At 50.4% G+C, this 20,463-nt stretch overlaps 1 protein-coding gene across 1 annotated transcript; it reads right to left on the bottom strand.

The window, feature by feature from the left end:
• Positions 1-18,472: 18,472 nt before the first annotated feature.
• LOC125548601 (transcription factor RAX2-like) lies at positions 18,473-19,975 on the bottom strand. The gene is made up of 3 exons (XM_048712167.1): positions 19,840-19,975; positions 19,255-19,384; positions 18,473-19,149 (listed from the first exon to the last, which is right to left on the bottom strand). Exons 1-3 carry the CDS (start codon positions 19,973-19,975, stop codon positions 18,540-18,542), a joined length of 876 nt encoding a protein of 291 aa, XP_048568124.1. The 3' UTR covers positions 18,473-18,539.
• Between the last annotated feature and the right edge of the window lie 488 nt (positions 19,976-20,463).

The raw sequence follows: 20,463 nt of genomic DNA on the forward strand, positions 1-20,463 counted from the left end.
AAACTCGAGCGCCCCTCCAAGAATTACCCAAAGTGCAGGTTACTACCCCGCCTGGAGGAAGAAGCGTATGATACGGCTGATCGGCCACCTCGTGGCCGCGATAGAGAGGCATTCCAGCCAAAATCTCAGCCTCCACCCTGACGCCATTCAAATAAAAAGGCTTGGGGAGATACGCCAGACCTGCGAGACATATTGGAGGACAAAGCAAAGCATGCAAGATCGATCTACGGATCACGATGGTGCACCACTCTGCGAGATGATAAACGTCACGCCGGATATAGTAAAAGAAAATCCGGTCGGGCCGAACACAGCGGGTAAGACCCATTCGAGCTGCGTCGCGATATAGCCCAATATAGAGGCGCTGCACACCCCTTATGCTTCACAGACGAAGTAATGGAACATCAATTCCCAGAAGGTTTCAAACCTGTAAATATTGAATCATACGACGGCACAACAGATCCCGCAGTATGGATTGAGGATTTCCTCCTCCACATCCACATGGCTCGCGGTGATGACTTACATGCCATCAAATACCTCCCACTAAAGCTCAAAGGACCAGCGTGGCATTGGCTTAACAGCTTGCCAGCGGACTCCATTAGCTGTTGGGAAGATCTGGAAGCCGCATTCCTCGACAACTTTCAGGGCACTTATGTGCGACCACCAGACGCCGATGACTTGAGCCACATAATTCAGCAGCCAGAAGAGTCGGCCAGGCAATTATGGACTCGGTTCCTTACAAAGAAAAATCAAATCGTCGACTGTCCGGATGCGGAGGCCTTAGCGGCTTTCAAACACAACATCCGAGACGAGTGGCTAGCCCGGCACCTTGGTCAGGAAAAGCCGAAATCTATGGCAGCTCTCACGACGCTCATGACCCGCTTTTGTGCGGGAGAAGACAGCTGGCTGGCTCGTAGTAATAATATATCAAAGAACCATGGTACCTCAGATACCAAGGACGGCAATAGCAGGTCACGTCGCAACAAACATAAGCGCCGCATTAACAGCAAAAATACTGAGCATACGGCAGTCAATGTCGGATTCAAAGGCTCTAAACCCGGTCAGCGGAAAAAGCCATTCAAAAAAAGTACACCGGGTCCGTCCAGCTTGGACCGTATACTCGATCGCTCGTGTCAAATACACGGCACCCCAGACAAGCCAGCCAATCACACCAACAGGGACTGTTGGGTGTTCAAGCAGGCCGGCAAGTTAATTGCCGAAAACAAGGACAAGGGGCCGCATAGCGATGACGAAGAGGAGCCCCGGCATCCGCACACCGGAGGGCAGAAGAGGTTTCCCCCGCAAGTGCGGACGGTGAACATGATATACGCGACCCACATCCCCAAGAGGGAGCGGAAGCGTGCGCTCAGGGACGTATATGCGTTGGAGCCAGTCGCCCCAAAGTTCAACCCTTGGTCCTCCTGTTCGATCACCTTCGATCGCAGGGACCACCCCACTAGTACCTGTCATGGCGGATTTGCTGCACTGGTCCTAGACCCAATCATTGACGGATTCCACCTCACTCGAGTCCTTATGGATGGCGGCAACAGCCTGAACCTGCTTTATCAGGACACAATGCACAAAATGGGTATAGACCCCTCAAGGATCAAACCCACAAAAACGACCTTTAAGGGCTTCCAGGTGTAGAGGCCCATTGCACAGGCTCAATTACACTGGAAGTGGTCTTCGGATCCCCGGATAACTTCCGAAGCGAAGAGTTAATCTTCGATATAGTCCCGTTCCGCAGTGGTTATCATGCACTACTCGGGCGAACCGCATTTGCGAGATTCAATGCGGTACCGCATTATGCATACCTCAAGCTCAAGATGCCAGGACCTCGCGGGGTTATTACAGTCAATGGAAACACAGAGCGCTCTCTCCGAACAGAGGAGCACACAGCGGCCCTCGCAGCAGAAGCGCAAAGCCGCCTCTCAAGGCAATCAACCAGTTCGGCGCTTCAAAGCCCGAACACCTTCAAGCGCGCTCGGGGCAATCGGCAAATAGACCGCCTGGCGCGATCTGAGCTCGCGTAGCAATACGGCGCCCCCCCAAATCCCAGCCCAACGGCGAAACTCGTGCCGCGCGTACATAATTACGCATTAAAAATACCATGGGCACAGGTGGGGAGGGGGGCACAACTGCGGTACGTCCCAAGACGCCGCTTAAACCGCACTAGGGGCTTCCCGTTTGGTTATTTTTCCTTTTTTTCAGGACCTTAATCTCTGGAAACACGGTCCGGCAGCACTATTGCCGAACACATGATGCAGCAACCAAGGAGGCAGACAGCTACGTCATACCACGGAATTCCCAGGTTGATTACAGTAGCGAGCGAAATATTTAATTTCATATCATTCCTCAGCTTGCCCTTGGAAGGGACATAGTGCTACTCTTTGCTTATCGCACTATCTGTATCATTCTGCTTTAACGCACCTTTTTGAATAAACAATGCATAACATCACGACTATTATTGCATTCTTGTTATATATATGTGTGTGTGTGTTCATTAACGACGCCTTGCAACCGTACACTTTGGTACGGCCAATACACCAGGGGCTTATGTACCCCACAATATGGTGTGAAAAGTCCGAACACTTTCACAAGTGCGGCACCCCGAACTTATAGCATTATATGCATCAGCTCCAAATCATGTCTTTGGTCAAATGTTGGGTTTGCCCGGATCCTATGTTTTGGTACCTTATGTCCCGCTCTATCGGCTAAGGTAGCGCTAGGAGAACTACTGCGATTGTGCCCCAGTTCTGCCGGGCTTAGCACCTCAGTAGAGAAAGCTAAAACTGACTGTCATGATAAGGCGAGAGACTGGTCGCTGTTCGGCGAGGTTTTTCGAGTCCCTAAAGACTTATGCCGCTTAGGGCGAGGGGCCGGCCCTGTCCGGCTTACAAGCGTGTATCATGCCCCGAATTTGGCCTTCCGAATACCAGGGACTTCGCCGAAATTTAAAATTATAGAATTCTATGGCTAAGTGAGAGTGATAAAGCATTATTAGTCCGGTTGCCTTGTTTGTTCTGCCGAGTACCTCCCTCGAAGGATCCAAATATGGGAACAAGAGTGCTCAGGTTTATCCCGAACACCCCAGCACTCGTGGCATGGGGGCAGAAGCCGAGGACTAGCCATCTCTCAGATTGGATAAATGGCCAAACAGAAGGTAATATTTTAAATTCACACAAGCGTTGCATAGCGCATATGAAACAAGTTTTCATCATACAGGATCACACGAGCAAGTTTACTCAAATATTACATCCTTTGAACATTCGTCCGCCACAAGACGGGCACCCTTCAGGACACCCTCATAATAAATTTCGGGGGTGCAATGCTCCTTGCCCTGCGGTGGCCCTTCCTTGATCAGCTTCACGGCGTCTAGCTTGGCCCACTGCAGCTTCACACGGGTGAAAGCCCGGCGTGCACCTTCGATGCAGACGGACCGCTTGATGACCTCCAGCCGTGGGCAGGCATACACAAGCCGCCTCACCAGGCCGAAGTAACTGTTCGGAAGGACGTCGCCAGGCCATAGCCGGACTATAAGGCCGTTCATGGCCTATTCGGCCGCCTTGTGCAGCTCGACCAGCTGCTTTAGCTGGTCGCTTAGAGGCATTGGGTGTTCGGTCCCAGTATACTGAGACCAGAACAGCTTCTCCATTGAGCTCCCCTCCTCGGCCTGGTAAAACTGCGCGGCATCGGAGACGCTGCGGGGCAAATCTGCGAATGCTCCTGGAGAGCTCCGGATTCGGGTAAGTAATCGGTAATTTACTTTTACATGCTTGCTTTGCATATAGAAAGCCTTACCCGCCACTATCTTCTTCATTGCATCGATCTCCTGGAGGGCCTTCTGGGCCTCGGCCTTGGCACTCTTTGTGCTCTCGAGGGCCGCGGCAAGCTCAGACTCTCGCGTCTTCGAGTCAAGCTCCAACGCCTCGTGCTTCGTCACGAGAGCTTGGAGCTCTTGCTGCACCTCGCCCACACGAGCCTCTTGTTTCTCCCGCTCGGTGCGCTCCTTGGCCGCTTTATCTTCGGCCTTGGCTAGAGCTTGCTTCAGGGTCGCCACCTCGGTCGTGGCCCCTGGCAAATATACGATGATCCTGTCATTTTACAATCGCGTCTTCTTTTATATATACATATCTATAGACAGGGTATTACTTACCCTTGTTCTCCTCGAGCTACCTCTTGGCAAGGCCGAGCTCTTTCCTAGACCCCTCGAGGTCCTGCTTCAGTACGGCGACCTCCGCAGTCAGTGCGGCGGACGCCAGCAGCGAAGCCTGCATATGCATATTGACACACTTATATTAGACTCCTGCTATATTATTTGATCCTCTGTTCGGCTTTTCTTTGTGAACACCGAACAAAGCATCAGGGGCTACTGTCTATGCGGTAATATTTCTACTGCATTTTAAAACACTTACCTCGAAGCCTGTTAGAAGGCTGGCACAGGCTTCAGTCAATCCGCTCTTGGCGGACTGAACCTTCTGGATCACCGCACTCATGATAGTGCGGTGCTCCTCATTGATGGAAGCGCTGCAAAGCGCTTCCAACAGACTGTCCGGCGCCTCTGGATGGACAGAGGTCACCGGCACAGGCGTCTTGCCCCTCTTAGAAGGAGGCCGCCTGCCCGAGCCCGGAACCGCTGGAGGGTCTGGCGTGGTGTTCGGTTGAGGGCCGAACTCGGAGCTCTCAGGGGCCCCGTCCCCTCGGCTCCCGGAGTCCGGAAGGTCGCCTTGAGGCGCCTCCGGGACTGTCTCCCCTCGATCCGGTGCCTCTTGAGACAACACCTCGGCGTCGTCGGCAGGATGAGGGGAGGTGGCGGTCGGGACTGGATCGCTATCCATGTCCGACAAGCCCAAGGAGCCGTCCGATGATACCTCGATATTGGCTCGTGGCGGCCTGCATAATTATGTTCGACGATTAGGGAAAACAGTGCGCCAAAGGAATTCCATGAGTTACTCTGGTATCCGAATACTTACGATCTCCCCGGGGGCTTGGCCCTGGGCAACCACTCATCTTCGCCTTCGTCGGCGGCGGTGGAACTGTCCGGAAGGAGAGTCCTTCCCTTCTTGGACCCTCTGGCCTCCCCAGTTGGGGCAACCTTCCTTTTCCTGTCTCCCCCAGTCGGTGGGGGAGCATCTTCTTATTCTTCCTCGTCTTCGGGGGAAGAGTGCGCCGCAGAGTCATCGGACGGTGAGTTCGACGACGCCTGGCGCTGGGAACTCTTTCGAGTTCCCTTGGCCTTCTTGGTCTTCTCCGGCACCGTATAAGGGGCCGGAGTCAACATCTTCGCCAGAAGATCGTCTGCGGGGCCTTCGGGCAAAGGAGCCAGACAGTCGATCTATCCGGCCATCTTCTGCCAGTCCTGTCAAAGGTACGGGAGTTTAGATCCCGCATAGAGTCAATCTATAAAAAAAATAAGTATCCTGTGAAAGGTAAAGCAACTTACCGCACTGGCTTGGCGCTTCGCGCTGAATCTGCGATCCTCAGTAATAGGAGGGGGGACCTCGGCACTTTTGAACAGCACCCTCCAGGCATCTTCATGAGTCATGTCGAAGAGTCTGTTCAGAGTTCGGTGCTGCGTCGGGTCGAACTCCCACAAATTGAACTCCCGTTGTTGGCACGGGAGGATCCGGCGGATGAGCATAACTTGGACTATGTTGACAAGCTTGAGCTTCTTGTTCACCATGTTTTGAATACATGTTTGGAGTCCGGTCAGCTCTTCCCAACTACCCCAGGACATGCCCTTCTCTTTCTAGGAGGTGAGCCGCATGAGGATGCCAGATCGGAACTCGGGGGCCGCTGCCCATACAGGGTCGCGCGGCTCGGTGATGTAGAACCACCCCGATTGCCACCCCTTTATGGTTTCCACAAAGGAGCCCTCGAGCCATGTTACGTTGGGCATCTTGCCCACCATGGCGCCTCCGCACTCCACCTGGCGGCCGCCCACCACCTTCGGCTTGACATTGAAGGTCTTCAGCCATAAGCCGAAGTGGGGCTTGATGCGGAGGAAGGCCTCGCACACGATGATAAACGCCGAGATGTTGAGGACGAAGTTCGGGGCCAGATTGTGGAAATCCAGGACGTAATAGAACATGAACCCCTAGACGAAAGGATGGAGAGGGAATCCCAGTCTGCAGAGGAAATGGGCGAGGAATACTACCCTCTCATGGGGCCTGGGGTGGGGATGAGCTGCCCCTCATCTGGGAGCCGGTGCGTGATGTCGTCGGGCAGGTATCCGGCTTTCCTCAGTTTCTTGATGTCTCCCTCCGTGATGGAGGAGACCATCCACCTGCCTCTCGCTCCGGACATGGTTGGAGAAGGTCGAGGTGGGAAGTGTGGACTTGGGCACTAGAGCTCGAGTGTGCGAAAACGGATGAGCAAAGGAGGAAGAAGGCGTGGATAGAAAGGTGAATCCTTATCCCTTTATATGGGCGGACGAAGCTAAGCGTCCCCACTTGCCTGGTAAAACTCGCTTATCCCCCAAGCGCCGCAATTGATGGTGCGGTCGGGTTACCCACGTCCGTATTGATGAGAATCCCGTAATAAGGGGACACGATCTCTGCTTTGACAAGACGTGTCGAAAAGCTGCCTCGCGTTATGTGTGGGGCTGGTTAAAGGAAACGGTTCGAATAATCACCAGGCCATGACATAACGTCATGCTGCCAAAACAAGCCAGCAAATTAGATCTGCGAAAATACTATTCTCTCTACGGTGGAATGTGGAACTTATTTTGCAGGGTCGGACACTATCCTCGTATTCAAATTCTTCTGTGATGTATTCGGAGAAGGAACTCGCCTTGCAATGCCGAAGACAATACTGCGTGCCGGACTCATCGTCATTGAAGCCTGGTTCAGGGGCTACTGAGGGAGTCCTGGATTAGGGGGTCTCCGGACATCCGGACTATCTCTATTGGCCAGAATGTTAGGCTATGAAGATACAAGATTGAAGACTTCGTCTCGTGTCCGGATGGGACTCTACTTGGCGTGGAAGGCAAGCTAGGCAATACGGATATGGATATCTCCTCCTTTGTAACCGACCTTGTGTAACCCTAACCCTCTCCGGTGTCTATATAAACCGAAGGGTTTTAGTCCGTAGGACACAACAATCACAACATACAATCATACCATAGGCTAGCTTCTAGGGTTTAGCCTCTCTGATCTCGTGGTAGATCTACTCTTGTACTACCCATATCATCAATATTAATCAAGCAGGATGTAGGGTTTTACCTCCATCAAGAGGGCCCGAACCTGGGTAAAACATCGCGTCCCCTGCCTCCTGTTACCATCCGGCCTAGATGCATAGTTCGGGACCCCTACCCGAGATCCGCCGGTTTTGACACCGACAAAGATCTTTATCGGTCAAACCGCATAACGATATACGTTGTTCCCTTTGTCATCGGTATGTTACTTGCCCGAGATTTGATCGTCGGTATCTCAATACCTAGTTCAATCTCTTTTTCGACAAGTCTCTTTACTCGTTCCGTAATGCTACATCCCGTAACTAACTCATTAGCTACATTACTTGCAAGGCTTATAGTGATGTACATTACCGAGAGGGCCCAGAGATACCTCTCCGACAATCGGAGTGACAAATCCTAATCTCGATCTATGCCAACTCAACAAACACCATCGGAGACACCTGTAGAGCACCTTTATAATCACCCAGTTACGTTGAGACGTTTGGTAGCACACAAAGTGTTCCTCCTGTATTCGGGAGTTGCATGATCTCATAGTCATAGGAACATGTATAAGTTATGGAGAAAGCAATAGCAACAAATTAAACGATCATCATGCTAAGCTAACGGATGGGTCAAGTCAATCACATCATTCTCTAATGATCTGATCCCGTTAATCAAAGGACAACTCATGTCTATGGTTAGGAAACATAACAATCATTGATTCAACTAACTAGTCAAGTAGAGGCATACTAGTGACATTCTGTTTGTCTATGTATTCACACATGTACTAAGTTTCTGGTTAATACAATTCTAGCATGAATAATAAACATTTATCATGATATAAGGAAATATAAATAAAAACTTTATTATTGCCTCTAGGGCATATTTCCTTCAATCCTAAGGTGGCTACCATGACTAGCTAGTAGCTTAACCATCCTTAGTTGCATAACACTTAGTTTCATATATAGGCGACTTTGGACCTAAGTTGCTAACGCTACTAAGCATGCACTTGTTGGCTAGCCAGGTCACGTGTTTTAGATGATAAGTTGCATAGGGGGTAATGACAAGTTTCATACGGGGATGGATTAGACAATTGCCCACTGTCGGTGTCAAAACCGGCGGATCTCGGGTAGGGGGTCCCGAATTGTGCGTCTAAGGCGGATGGTAACAGGAGGCAGGGGACACAATGTTTTACCCAGGTTCGGGCCCTCTTGATGGAGGTAAAACCATACGTCCTGCTTGATTTAATATTGATGATATGGGTAGTACAAGAGTAGATCTACCACGAGATCAGAGAGGCTAAACCCTAGAAGCTAGCCTATGGTATGATTGTATGTTGTAGTTGTTGTGTCCTACGGACTAAAACCCTCCGGTTTATATAGACACCGGAGAGGGTTAGGGTTACACAAGGTCGGTTACAAAGGAGGAGATACACATATCCGTATTGCCTAGCTTGCCTTCCACGCCAAGTAGAGTCCCATCCGGACACGAGACGAAGTCTTCAATCTTGTATCTTCATAGTCTAACAGTCCGGCCAATGGATACAGTCCGGCTGTCCGAAGACCCCCCCCCCCCAATCCAGGACTCCCATAGTAGCCCCTGAACCAGGCTTTTAATGATGATGAGTCCGGCGCGCAGTATTGTCTTCGGCATTGCAAGGAGGGTTCCTCCTCCGAATACACCACGGAAGAATTTTGAATATAAGGATAGTGTCCAACCCTGCAAAATAAGTTCCACATACCACCGTAGAGAGAATAATATTTCCACAAATCCAATTTGCTGACTTTGTTTTGGCAACACGACATTATGTCACGACCCGGTGATTATTCGAACCGTTTCTTTTAACTAGCCCCGCACATAACGCAAGGCAGTTTTTTGACACGTCTCGCCGAAGCAGAGATCATGTCCCCTTATCACGGGATTCTCATCAATACGGGCGTGGGTAACCCAACCGCGTCTAGGACTCCTAGATTATAGGCAAGTCCCAAACGGCCATGGAGAGGACGCTTGGTATTCACCCTCTTTATAAAGGGCCAAGGTTTTCACTCTTTTCCCTCCCGTACTCAATCGAATCCTTCCCCCGCCTTGAGTTCCAACACCCAAAGCCCAGGTCAGGTGCTCCGAATCTTCAACCATGTCCGGATCCAGCCTTCAAGGCCGATGGATGCCCTCCTCCGTTACGGAAGAAGACATCAAGAAGTTGAGGGTGGCCAGATACCTGATCGCCGAGGTTTCGCATCGGCTGCCTGCCCGAGGGCAGGTCGTCCCTACTCCTGAACCCAACGAAGACGTTGTGTTCATCTCCCACTTCCTCCGAGGTCTAGGCCTCGCTCTGGATCCCTTTGTAAGGGGTTTGATGTTTTACTACGGGCTAGACTTCCACGATCTAGCCCCGGACTCCTTTCTTCACATCTCGGCATTTATTGTCGTGTGTGAGGCCTTCCTCCGCATTACCCCCCACTTCGGCCTATGGCTCAAGACCTTTGATGTGAAGCCGAAGACAATCGAGGGACAGCACGCAGCGTGTGGAGGAGCATTAATAAGCAAGATTGCGGGAGCTCCGTGGCCAAAAGGTTCCTTTCCAGAGGTGTCCGGATTATGGCAACAGGAGTGGTTCTACGTCACAGCTCCCAGAAGTGCCAAGTGGGTGGCTTCCCCCGCTTTCCGCTCGGGCCCCCCACCACAACTGATGTCATGGATTAGCAGAGGGCTGAGATGGGGTCCAGCCAACGACGTGCCCATACTGCAAAGCCGCATTCAAGATCTCTTCGAGGGAGATTTTAATTTGGTTATGGTGATGCAAGTCATGCTGGTTCGTCGAGTCCAGCCTTGCAAACGCCGGCCCCTTCGCTTGTGGGAGTTCAACCCAAAACGACCGCGCGCTATTCAAAGTTTCCTTGGCCTGACGCATGAGGAGATGTACAGGTCATTCTTTGGACCTCAAACAGAGTGTCCGGACACTACCGAGGACGTGGGCCTGAGTAGCAACCGCGCCGCCGAACAAGGAAGTAATCCTTAAGCCAAACACAACGTCTTTTATTTATCATGACGTCATTTCTGAGAAATCGCCTTTTGACCAGGACTGGCTAACCAAGCGAAGATGATTCGGTGTTCGGCCCCCCTCCCTGAGGGTTTGGAAAATCCGGTACTGGAAAAGATGCTCGAGCGCGCACCTTGCCCGGAGCCCTCGAAGGAAGATGCGGGGGGGGGGGGAATAATACGGGCGCAAGCGGGCCCCCATCGCTGCCAGTTCCAACCGAGGGAACGAGCGCCTCCACAAGGGAGGATAACCAAGGAGAAGATTCTGGCCTTCTCTCGCTACGGGGGAGGAAGAGGACTGCCTCTGAGGATCCGGAAATCGAGGTCTCCAAACGGGAGAAGTCTCCAACAGAGGGTCCTGCCTCGGGGGGTGCTCTTGCCGCACAAAGTCCGCGCGGGGACCAGCCCTCCAACGAGCCGTAAGTGATCAAAAAAATACTTTAATAGTGAAGGTATACTACCTTTCTTCTGAGAAAAATAACCGAAGCATATATCTTGCAGTTTGGATCTTAGCCCTTCTCATCTGAGCTCGTCTTCGGGGGATCTTCTTCCGGAGATGATGGAGAGCGAAACGCCTCCCCTGGACTCCCCCGCTCAAGAAGTGGGCGACCTTGAAGTGTCGTCACGGAGGGCCTCTCCAGGTCCGGTGAGGCCAGAAGACAATCCCGTAGTCACCCAAAGTCCCCAGTGTCCGGCTCTTGAAGAGAGCAAACAGAAGAGTCTGGCATCGGCTGGTATGCGGTCAGACGTTCTGAGGGAGCTGTTGGAGCGAGCGGCCATCTCAGAAGAACACCGTACGTTGATGGGTGCGGTGATGGAAAGAATTTCATCCGCCGAAAGCGGATTACATGAAGCCTTTATGAGTCTACTGACGGGCTTTGAGGTACGTGAAATGATATACTTTTTGATAGTACCGCACATGTTAAGTGTGCCCTGTGTAGATAGTAGCCACTGAGACTCTGGTTGTCGTCGAGAACGGCGGCGAACAGAGGATTATAGTCCCAGGTAATAACCAGACTGCCTTTATGTGCAGGTGGTGGAGGCTCCGGTGGCTGGCTGGACTAAGGAGTTTGTCGAACTAAAGTGGCAATTGGATGCGGCGGACGCCGACATCGAGCTTGTTAACAAGCGGCTTGACGAGTCACAGGGTAAGTAATGTTTTCTGGTGAATGTCACATAATAAGAGCAGCATGATGCTATTATCTTTAATATGTTGTGACTGCAGACGGAGCTGCCACCGTGGAGACCCTTCGGGTGAAACTTGCCCGAGCCGAAGAACAAGCAAGAGCTAGTAATGCAGCTGCTTTGAAGGCGGCCGAGGAATTAAGAGCCGAGAAGGCTGCGCATTGCGAAAGCAAAGAGAAGATGGCCAAGATGGCCGTGGAATTAAAAGGCACTGCCGACCTTTGCCAGTTCCTTGAAGAAGAAAACCGAGTGAAGGCAACGAACCTTGGAAAGGCCACGATGGCAACCAAAGACACTCGCTCTGCTATGAGGGCGAAGAAAGAGGAGATGCGTGAAGCCAGGGATATTGCGGCTGGGAAGCCCTTTCTGCTGCAGAGGAAGTTCGGAGATCCGCGATATACCCCTCTGGACCGGCTGTGGAGTTCGGCAGACGCATATATGGACTTGGCTGCAAGCGCTGTCGATGCGGCCGAATACTTCCGAGATCAGACAGATCGTGAAGTGGACAAGCTATTCTGGTCGCAATTTAACGCTCCAGAGCGTCCGCTTCCCTTGACTGGTCAGCTAGCCGAATGGGACGAACTTAATAGGTTGTCCGGGCTTGCCATGAGGTTCGTCGTAGATCATTTGTGGTCGGAGAAGCCGAAGCCGAACAGCTATTTCAGCTTAGTGCAGCAGTTCCTTGGTGCGGTGTCGCGCATCAATGCGATGAAGAGGTCGGCGTGCATAGAAGGCTCACGGATGGCCTTTGCCTGTGTCAAGGCATACTGGGCAGAGATGGATGCTACCACTATTGCGGCGCAAGGTTCGGCCATAGGCCGAGTAGCTGCCGAGCACTATTTTGAAGAGGTTCTTGAGGGTGCTCGTCTGATAGAGTCCTAGTGCTCGAAGAATATTATGTTTGAGTGACATGTATTCCCATTGTAAACACAATGTTTTTAGTAAGGCTGTATTTATACTTTTGCCGGAAAGTAATGTGATGCCTCATGTGCGGCCGTTTATGTATATATGTATATAACCTGAAAGATTGCAGTCGTCGGCTTCAACCCCCACGCATATAATGCGGGGTTGCTTGCAAAAAACGCGTGTTCACACTTAACCCAACGTCTTGGTCCTATTAAGGAGGTGATAGCGCAGCGAACGAGGCAACCGGACTATGATGCTTTAACACTTTCACTTAGCCATAGGAGTTTGACAGTGGGGCTACTATATAGCCCCTGGTGGCTCCGCACTCTCCCGAACTCGGGGTGCGTATATGCCTGGCCGGGAAACGACCCTTCATTAAAGCAGAGGAATTCTAACATTCCGATAGGTCATCGAGTGGTTGACCAGTCTCGCGCTATATCATGACAATCAGTTTTCGGCTTTCTCTACTAAGGTGCTCGTCCGGACGAACCAGGGCACAATCGCAGTAGTTCTCCTGGTGCTGCCTTAGCCGATAGAGCGGAACGTAAGGCACCAAAACACAGGAGCCGGGCAAACCCAACATTTGACCAAAGACATTATTCGGAGCTGATGCATATAAGGCCAAACTCGTGACGCCAAACACTCCCTAAGGTATTCGGTCTTTATGGTATAAACCGGGCCCAAATAGTGCCCTTTGTAAGAAGCCCCTTGTGTCCGGGTACGTGCGGTATTCTGACGTGGCCACATGCCAAGACGTCAGCATCCTTCTCAATTGTACTGAGAATCCGAGGGATGTATATCAACAAGAGACAGTAAAAAAGGTTTACGTAGGGTCTTAATCTAAAAAGAATCATTGGGGCGGGTCCCTGCTGCACGTCTGCGCGTGTGTCTCCGTTGTGCTGTATCCTGGACGGGTGTAGCACGATGGTCATCTATGAAAGAGAGGAACTTAAGTGAAAAGTTGTCGTGCAAAAAAGTAGTTTTTAAAGAAACCATGTATAATTAAAGAGGAGTAAAAATTGCCACTTGTCTGTGCGCGTTGAGCCCCTTGTATTTGTGATAGGGGTGTGGCCATCAATCTGGTATGAATTACATATGGCTGAGCCGGACTCGTCTAACCATGTCCGTGGTCTTGACGACCTATCAAATGCTTTAGCTAGTGAGGCCGTTTTTAGTGTGTGGCTGCCAAGGCCGTCGCACTCTCTTCGGCACGCAAATATTGCTCAATATTTCCATTCACCGTAATGATGCCACGTGGACCGGGCATCTTGAGCGTGAGGGAAGCGTAATGTGGTATTGCATTAAAGCGAGCGAAAGCTTCGCGTCCAAGTAGTGCTTGATAGCCACTTTGGAACGGAGCAATGAGGAAGGTTAAATGTTCGCTACGGAAGTTATCGGGGAAGCCGAATATAACCTTTAGTAGCAGGGAGCCCGTGCACTGAGCCCCTGGGCCTGGCGTTACTCCTTTAAAGGTAGTATTGCTACGGCAGATTTTTGTAGGGTATATCCCCATTTCGCGGATTTTATCCTGGTATATCAGATTTAGACTGCTGCCACCGTCCATCAGGACTCGTGTGAAGTGGTATCCGTCAATTATTGGGTCTAATACCAGGGCAGCCCATCCTGCACGCCGGATACTTGCTGAGTAATCACGATGGTCGAAAGTGATTGATTGAGACGACCAGTGGTAGGACTCCGCGGTGACAGGCCCTTGGGCATATTTTTTTGGGAGTGCCGCTTTGTTTCTCCCCTTAATCACGTATAACACGTTAACTCTTTTAACTTCTGGTGGAAACTTCTTTTGTTCCCCAGTGTCTTGCTTGAGAGGCTCATCCTCGTCTTCGCTTGGTGTATCCTCCCCCTTGTGTACGGCGTTGAGCTTGCCGGACTGCTTGAAGACCCAACATTCTCTGTGGATATGATTAGCGGGTTTACCAGGGGTGCTATGGAACTGACATACTTGGTCCAGAATTTTGTTTACGCTGGACAGTTCGTCTCTGGCGCCTTTAGAGGGCGGCTTTTGCTGACTTGGTCGAGAGCTTTTGAATCCGGCGTTTACTACCGTGCTCTTCGTGTTGTCTTCTTTATTCCGGCGTTTGTTATTTTTGTTGCGCCGTGATTTCCCGTTTTCATCTCTAACTTCGGATGTACTTGGGTCGCTGATGTTGCATCTAGCTAGCCAACTATCCTCACCCGCGCAAAAGCGGGTCATGAGGCTTGTTAGTGCTGCCATCGTTCTCGGCTTTTCTTGGCCGAGATGTCTGGCAAGCCATTCGTCACGGACGCTATGCTTAAAAGCTGTCAAGGCTTCGGCGTCCGGACAGTCGACTATTTGGTTCTTTTTAGTAAGAAACATGTTCCAAAGCTTTCGGGCTGACTCTCCGGGCCGTTGAGTTATATGACTCAAATCGTCCGCGTCTGGAGCTCGGACGTAGGTCCCCTGAAAATTTGCCCGAAAAGCATCTTTGAGCTCTTCCCAGCTTCCAATGGAACTTTCGGGGAGGCTCTTAAGCCAGTGCCGAGCTGGCCCTTTGAGTTTAAGGGGTAAATACTTAATGGCGTGGAGGTCATCTCCTCGAGCCATATAGATATGGAGGATATAATCCTCAATCCAGACACTAGGGTCTGTTGTTCCGTCATATGCCTCTATATTTACGGGTTTGAATCCCTCTGGAAATTCATGATCCAGCACCTCATCGGTGAAACATAGGGGGTGTGCGGCACCCCTGTATCCGGGTGTACCGCGTTCTTTAGATGTTTGTTGTGTTGCGTTGTATGCTGGAGCGCGCTTACGTGGTCCATAGATGGATCTGGTTGTGCGGTCCTTTTGATGTGAGTCCTCGCGTAGATCGCGTATTGGCTTATGTGCGGCGTTGTTTGCCGCTCTATGTTGGCCGTGAGGTTGCTTATCTGGCCAGATGGCTGTTTTGATTTTTGGTTGTGGGGGATCTAAGGCCTCCTCATTGAATTCAGGTAGCAACTTCCGCTTCGGGTAGCTCTTGGTGGGGCGATTGCCGCCGTACTTCGCTGCTGTGTTGAGTACTTTGTTCCATCTGATTTGGAGTGTGTCTTGCGCAGCCTTGAGTCTTTGCTTCTACTTTTTTAGACTCCTCGCAGTGGCAACAAGCCTTTGATGGGCATTCTGTTGCTCCGGGTGTCTGTCCCGTGTGACGTCATCTGGACTATGATCTTTGACAGAGTCGGATTGTTCGGCTTGATTCTCCGTGTTGCCGTGGTCCGGCAATGGTTCCCCCTGCTCTAATGCTGGGTCTGTATGATCGTTGTTTCTACCGAGGCAGGATTTGGGGCGGCGCTTACGCCGCCATTTTGACTGCTTCTCGAGGGAACCATCCTTCGTTGCATCCTTCCGTTCCTCGTCGTCGTTTTCCTTTGGTGTGTCCACCATGTATACATCGTGTGGTGAAGTGGCTGTCTAGCGCCCTGTGGGCAGTGGTTCCTCTTCGTCTCCCGCATCGTCGTCCATACCGTCGATGTCTTCGGAGCCGAAGTCGAGCATGTCGGTTAGGTCATCGACAGTGGCTATTAAGTGGGTGGTGGGTGGGCCGTGAATTTCTTCGTCGTCCGCATCCCAGTCCTGCCGGACATAGTTCGGCCAGGATCCTCCTGACAAGGAAAGAGACCTTAATGAGTTCAGTATGTCACCGAAGGGCGAGTGCTGAAAAATATCCGCGGGGGTAAACTTCATGATCGGCGCCCAATCGGATTCGATAGGAACGGGCGCAGGCGGTTCGGAGTCCGTGGCCGGAGAAGGATCCGGCAGTTTAACAACACGGCTCTTGAGCAAGGTAAGGTCGATGTTTGGCTCAATCGCCGCTGAGGGTAAGGCCTCCGTGGCGGGGTCTATCCACCCGTCCGTGGACGGCGCAACTAGCTCCGAATTGAGGGTCGGAGCGGCTGCCTGTGCGATCTCCTGAACACCGTCCGATGGTAGAGCTAAATCGTACTTATCGGGACCGTGTGACGCATAAGGCAGAGGCTCGAATCCGTCGAAGATCAAGTCTCCACGGATATTGGCCGTGTAGTTTAAACTTCCAAACCTGACCTGGTGGCCAGGGGCGTAACTTTCAATCTGCTCCGGATGGCCAAGTGAATTGGCCCGTAGTGCAAAGCCACCGAATACGAAGATCTGTCCGGGGAGAAAAGTCTCACCCTGGACTGCATCGCTATCGACGATAGTAGGAGCCCTCAAGCCTGATGGCGACGACACAGAGGAACTCTCAATGAAAGCACCAATGTCGGTGTCAAAACCGGCGGATCTCGGGTAGGGGGTCCCGAACTGTGCGTCTAAGGCGGATGGTAATAGGAGGCAGGGGACACAATGTTTTACCTAGGTTTGGGCCCTCTTGATGAAGGTAAAACCCTACGTCCTGCTTGATTAATATTGTGATATGGGTAGTACAAGAGTAGATCTACCACGAGATCAGAGAGGCTAAACCCTAGAAGCTAGCCTATGGTATGATTGTATGTTGTAGTTGTTGTGTCCTACGGACTAAAACCCTCCGGTTTATATAGACACCGGAGAGGGTTAGGGTTACACAAGGTCGGTTACAAAGGAGGAGATACACATATCTGTATTGCCTAGTTTGCCTTCCACGCCAAGTAGAGTCCCATCCGGACACGAGACGAAGTCTTCAATCTTGTATCTTCATAGTCTAACAGTCCGGCCAATGGATACAGTCCGGCTGTCCGGAGACCCCCCAATCCAGGACTCCCACACCCACAAACCTATGTGTTCTTAATTTTCGGTCGAGTAGCCTGCGAAAATCATTGAAATCTTCAGATATAATGATGGAAAACACACATGAGTTGGCTAGCTAGGTCGTGACGAGCTCTTGTAAACTAAATCCTATATGGGTATGTTTCTTTGATTTTTTTTCAAAAGCAACTTTGATGCTAGATGAGGCAACTTTAGTGCTAAAAAGAAGCAACTTCACTCCTAAAAATAACTAATTAGCAACAATAAGCAACTAGCTAATAATACTTACCAACTTCGAAACAGAGGTAGATAATATCACATCACCTTCATAAGCAACTTTCCTTCGACAAGAGGAAACTTTGCTTAAAGTAGGCAACTTCGGTACACTTTATGTCCTAGTTAATTATGTCTAACATTCTCCTAACTTCATTGCTGGTACTTGTAAGTTGCATATTGGTCATGCTCGTATGTCGTCGTTGTTTCTAAATTGCGTATAATACTATAATGTCGTCTACCGATGATGTTCTTGTGTCTGCTATCGCTAGTTATGGTAGACAACATGATGTCACATCTTGGCCACTTCAGAGTGTTTTGCAGGTAACTTAGAAAAACAATGATAAAAAACTTCATAATATTGTAGACAACTATTTTTGCAAAGTTAGGCAACTGAGAAGCAATTGTAGGCAACTAATTACCAATAGGAGGCAACTAGGCATCAATATAGGTAACTTATAGCATTTATAGGCAATTGAACATCAACAGTAGGCAACTAAGCATCAACAACAACCATGATAGGCAAGTTGGGATAATGTTAGCAAAACTCATAGATACACATAGTGCAATGAAGTTGCTTTGTATGTAGCACTAAAGATGCCTTATGTTTTGTATGATTTTTTCTTTTTTTACACAAACCAACCTAATAGTCAATCCAACTAGGCTAAAAAGAAAAAGTTGCTTCCCTATAGCACTAGACTTGCCTCAATTGCATACAAAGTTGCCTCGAAAAAAATTTTGACGAAACCTACTCATATGGGATCTAATTTTGAAAAACTCATCGTCAGAAACCTGACAGTGAAAATGGAACTGGATTTTGATGCTTGAATCAAAAGTTATGGGTTTTACAACTTTTGAAAACTCCAAATAGATGCACGTGGGGACATGATGTAGGCTGATTCAATTGGCAGCCATGTGCGCTACCGGATGTGGCGAAATAATTTCCTATTCTAGCGTAGACAACTATTCACAAGGACATGCACTTACTATATACGGCAGTGCGCTTCAAACAACAAACGAGCGCAGCGGCGCTCCCTAGCCACATCCAATATATATAGTATGAAACTACATTTCATAATGAATCTAACAATATTGATTTGACATTGAGAATGTTGATAATTTTTCTACAAGTTTGGTTAACGTAGAGATATTTTACCTTCGGACAAAACTTATATGCAGACTAAAAATGACCGGATGGAGTATAACTTAAAAACAGTAGATCTAAATATATACACAAAAGTTACCACGCTAATTCAGATCTTCAGACCAATTCGTTCCTAGGTACAGCAACTCTTGCGTCGCTATGACCTCGTCGTAAGATGAGGCCAACAAATCTAGGAAAGAGTCGGGCGTGGACGGCGGACCGAAAATGTGAGCAACGCAAGGATCATCAAATTCAACCATGCCGTTCCCGCTAGACTCCGGCCAGAGTATTGTGTCATGCACGTCCACTGGCCACGTAGCGCTGCTCCCAGCTGCAAAACTACTGGCGGTCGGACTTGTTCCAAATGACGACGGCGACGACATCACCTCCCCGGTGGATTCACGGGTCGTGGACTGCGGCTCGATGAGCCCCATGAGCTCGGCGTACAGCTGCTCCGATTCGCGCGTGAGCTCTCCGCCGTCGTCGGCCGTGGCGAGGGCCGCGTCGAGATTCACCAGGGAGGGAGGAGGAGGGGGGAGGGACGATTGGTCGGCCCCGTGAGGGCTGTCGGCGGCCGCGATGGCGTCGCCGCCTGTAGGAGGAGTTGATGGCGCCGCGGTCAGCGAGTAGTACCTCTTCTTGAGCTTGGTGTTCCAGTGGTTCTTGACGTCGTTGTCTGTTCGGCCGGGCAGCTTGGCCGCGATCACCGACCACCTGGGTCAGTACAAACCAAACCATGCACAGAGGTTCATTAATTCAGCTGTCAAACGTATGTTGAACAAAGAGCTATAGCTAGTCATGTATCCACTCCATATATACCTGCTTCCGATGTCGCCATAGAGGGACAATATGAGGCTGTCCTCCTCCTCGGTGAAGCTGCCGTGCCGGAGCGCGGGGCGGAGGTAGTTGAGCCACCGGAGCCGGCAGCTCTTGCCACAGCGGTTAAGCCCTGATGATGCATATGCAAATTAGAAACAGAACTAGCTATAGAGAAGGACAAACACTCTGACGTGTGCCACACGCGAACTGGAGTCCTGGCTAGGTGAGTAAATTAATTACGGAAAATTAGTTAAGCAGCGATGATAAGCTTGCGTAAACTAACTACGTAAACTGTGTCAATTGTCAACCAACCAGCCTTGCTAGACAGAGACGTCGCAACTCACACATGCATTCCACTGCTAGCCGACGAACCTAGCTCACACGAGTTTCTTTTGACCACTGTTTTTTTGTTACCACCATCCTCCCTCAAGGCACGTACGTACGTAGTAGGTCAAGGCAAAAATAAACCTAAGTACGTATGGCCGGCGAAAGATTTCCTAGCTCCGGCCCGCGTGTTCTTCCTTTCGTCTCGGATGAAGTATATACGCCGGCGGCCAGCCGTAGCACGTAACACGTATACGGTACCTGCTTTCTGTGGCAGCGTGATCCAGTTGCCGGCATTGGCGAACCTCTGGACGAAGTTCCTGAGGACGGCGTCCTCGTCCCGCGACCACGGCCCTCGCTTCACGCTCGCCTTGTCGCAGCAGGGAGACCTCCCCATTGATCAGTCAGGCCGCCGGATGAGGCAGAATGCAGGTGTGGGAAGAAGCGGGATTGCTGACATTCCCGTCGTCTGATCCTCCCGACGGTTAGGAAGGGGTTATATAGCTAGAGGAGCAACGGCCCTGCTGCACTGAGCAAGTTGACCCAGCACATATAGTCTCATCCAGAAGAGTTCAACCACTACCGGTCAGATTAACTCATAAGTACTAGCTTTCTTTTTTTAGGATTAACTCATAAGGCGTTGTTCCGTGCCACAACTTGCATATATACATAACCGTTCCTTACAAAAACAAAATACCAAGATAACCGTGGGTTTAAATTTTGTATGATGCCTGCAACATTATGTATGGAAGTTCAATAAGCGACAGTTCTTGTCTAGATGCTCAAAACAGGCTCAACATATATGCTTGGTTGGACGACAATGTCCATACTCCATGGGCACTTGCATTGGCCATATACCTAGAAAACCCATTTCCATCAAAAATA

The sequence above is a fragment of the Triticum urartu genome, chromosome 3 (assembly GCF_003073215.2).
Source record: "Triticum urartu cultivar G1812 chromosome 3, Tu2.1, whole genome shotgun sequence".
Classification (NCBI taxonomy): domain Eukaryota; kingdom Viridiplantae; phylum Streptophyta; class Magnoliopsida; order Poales; family Poaceae; genus Triticum; species Triticum urartu.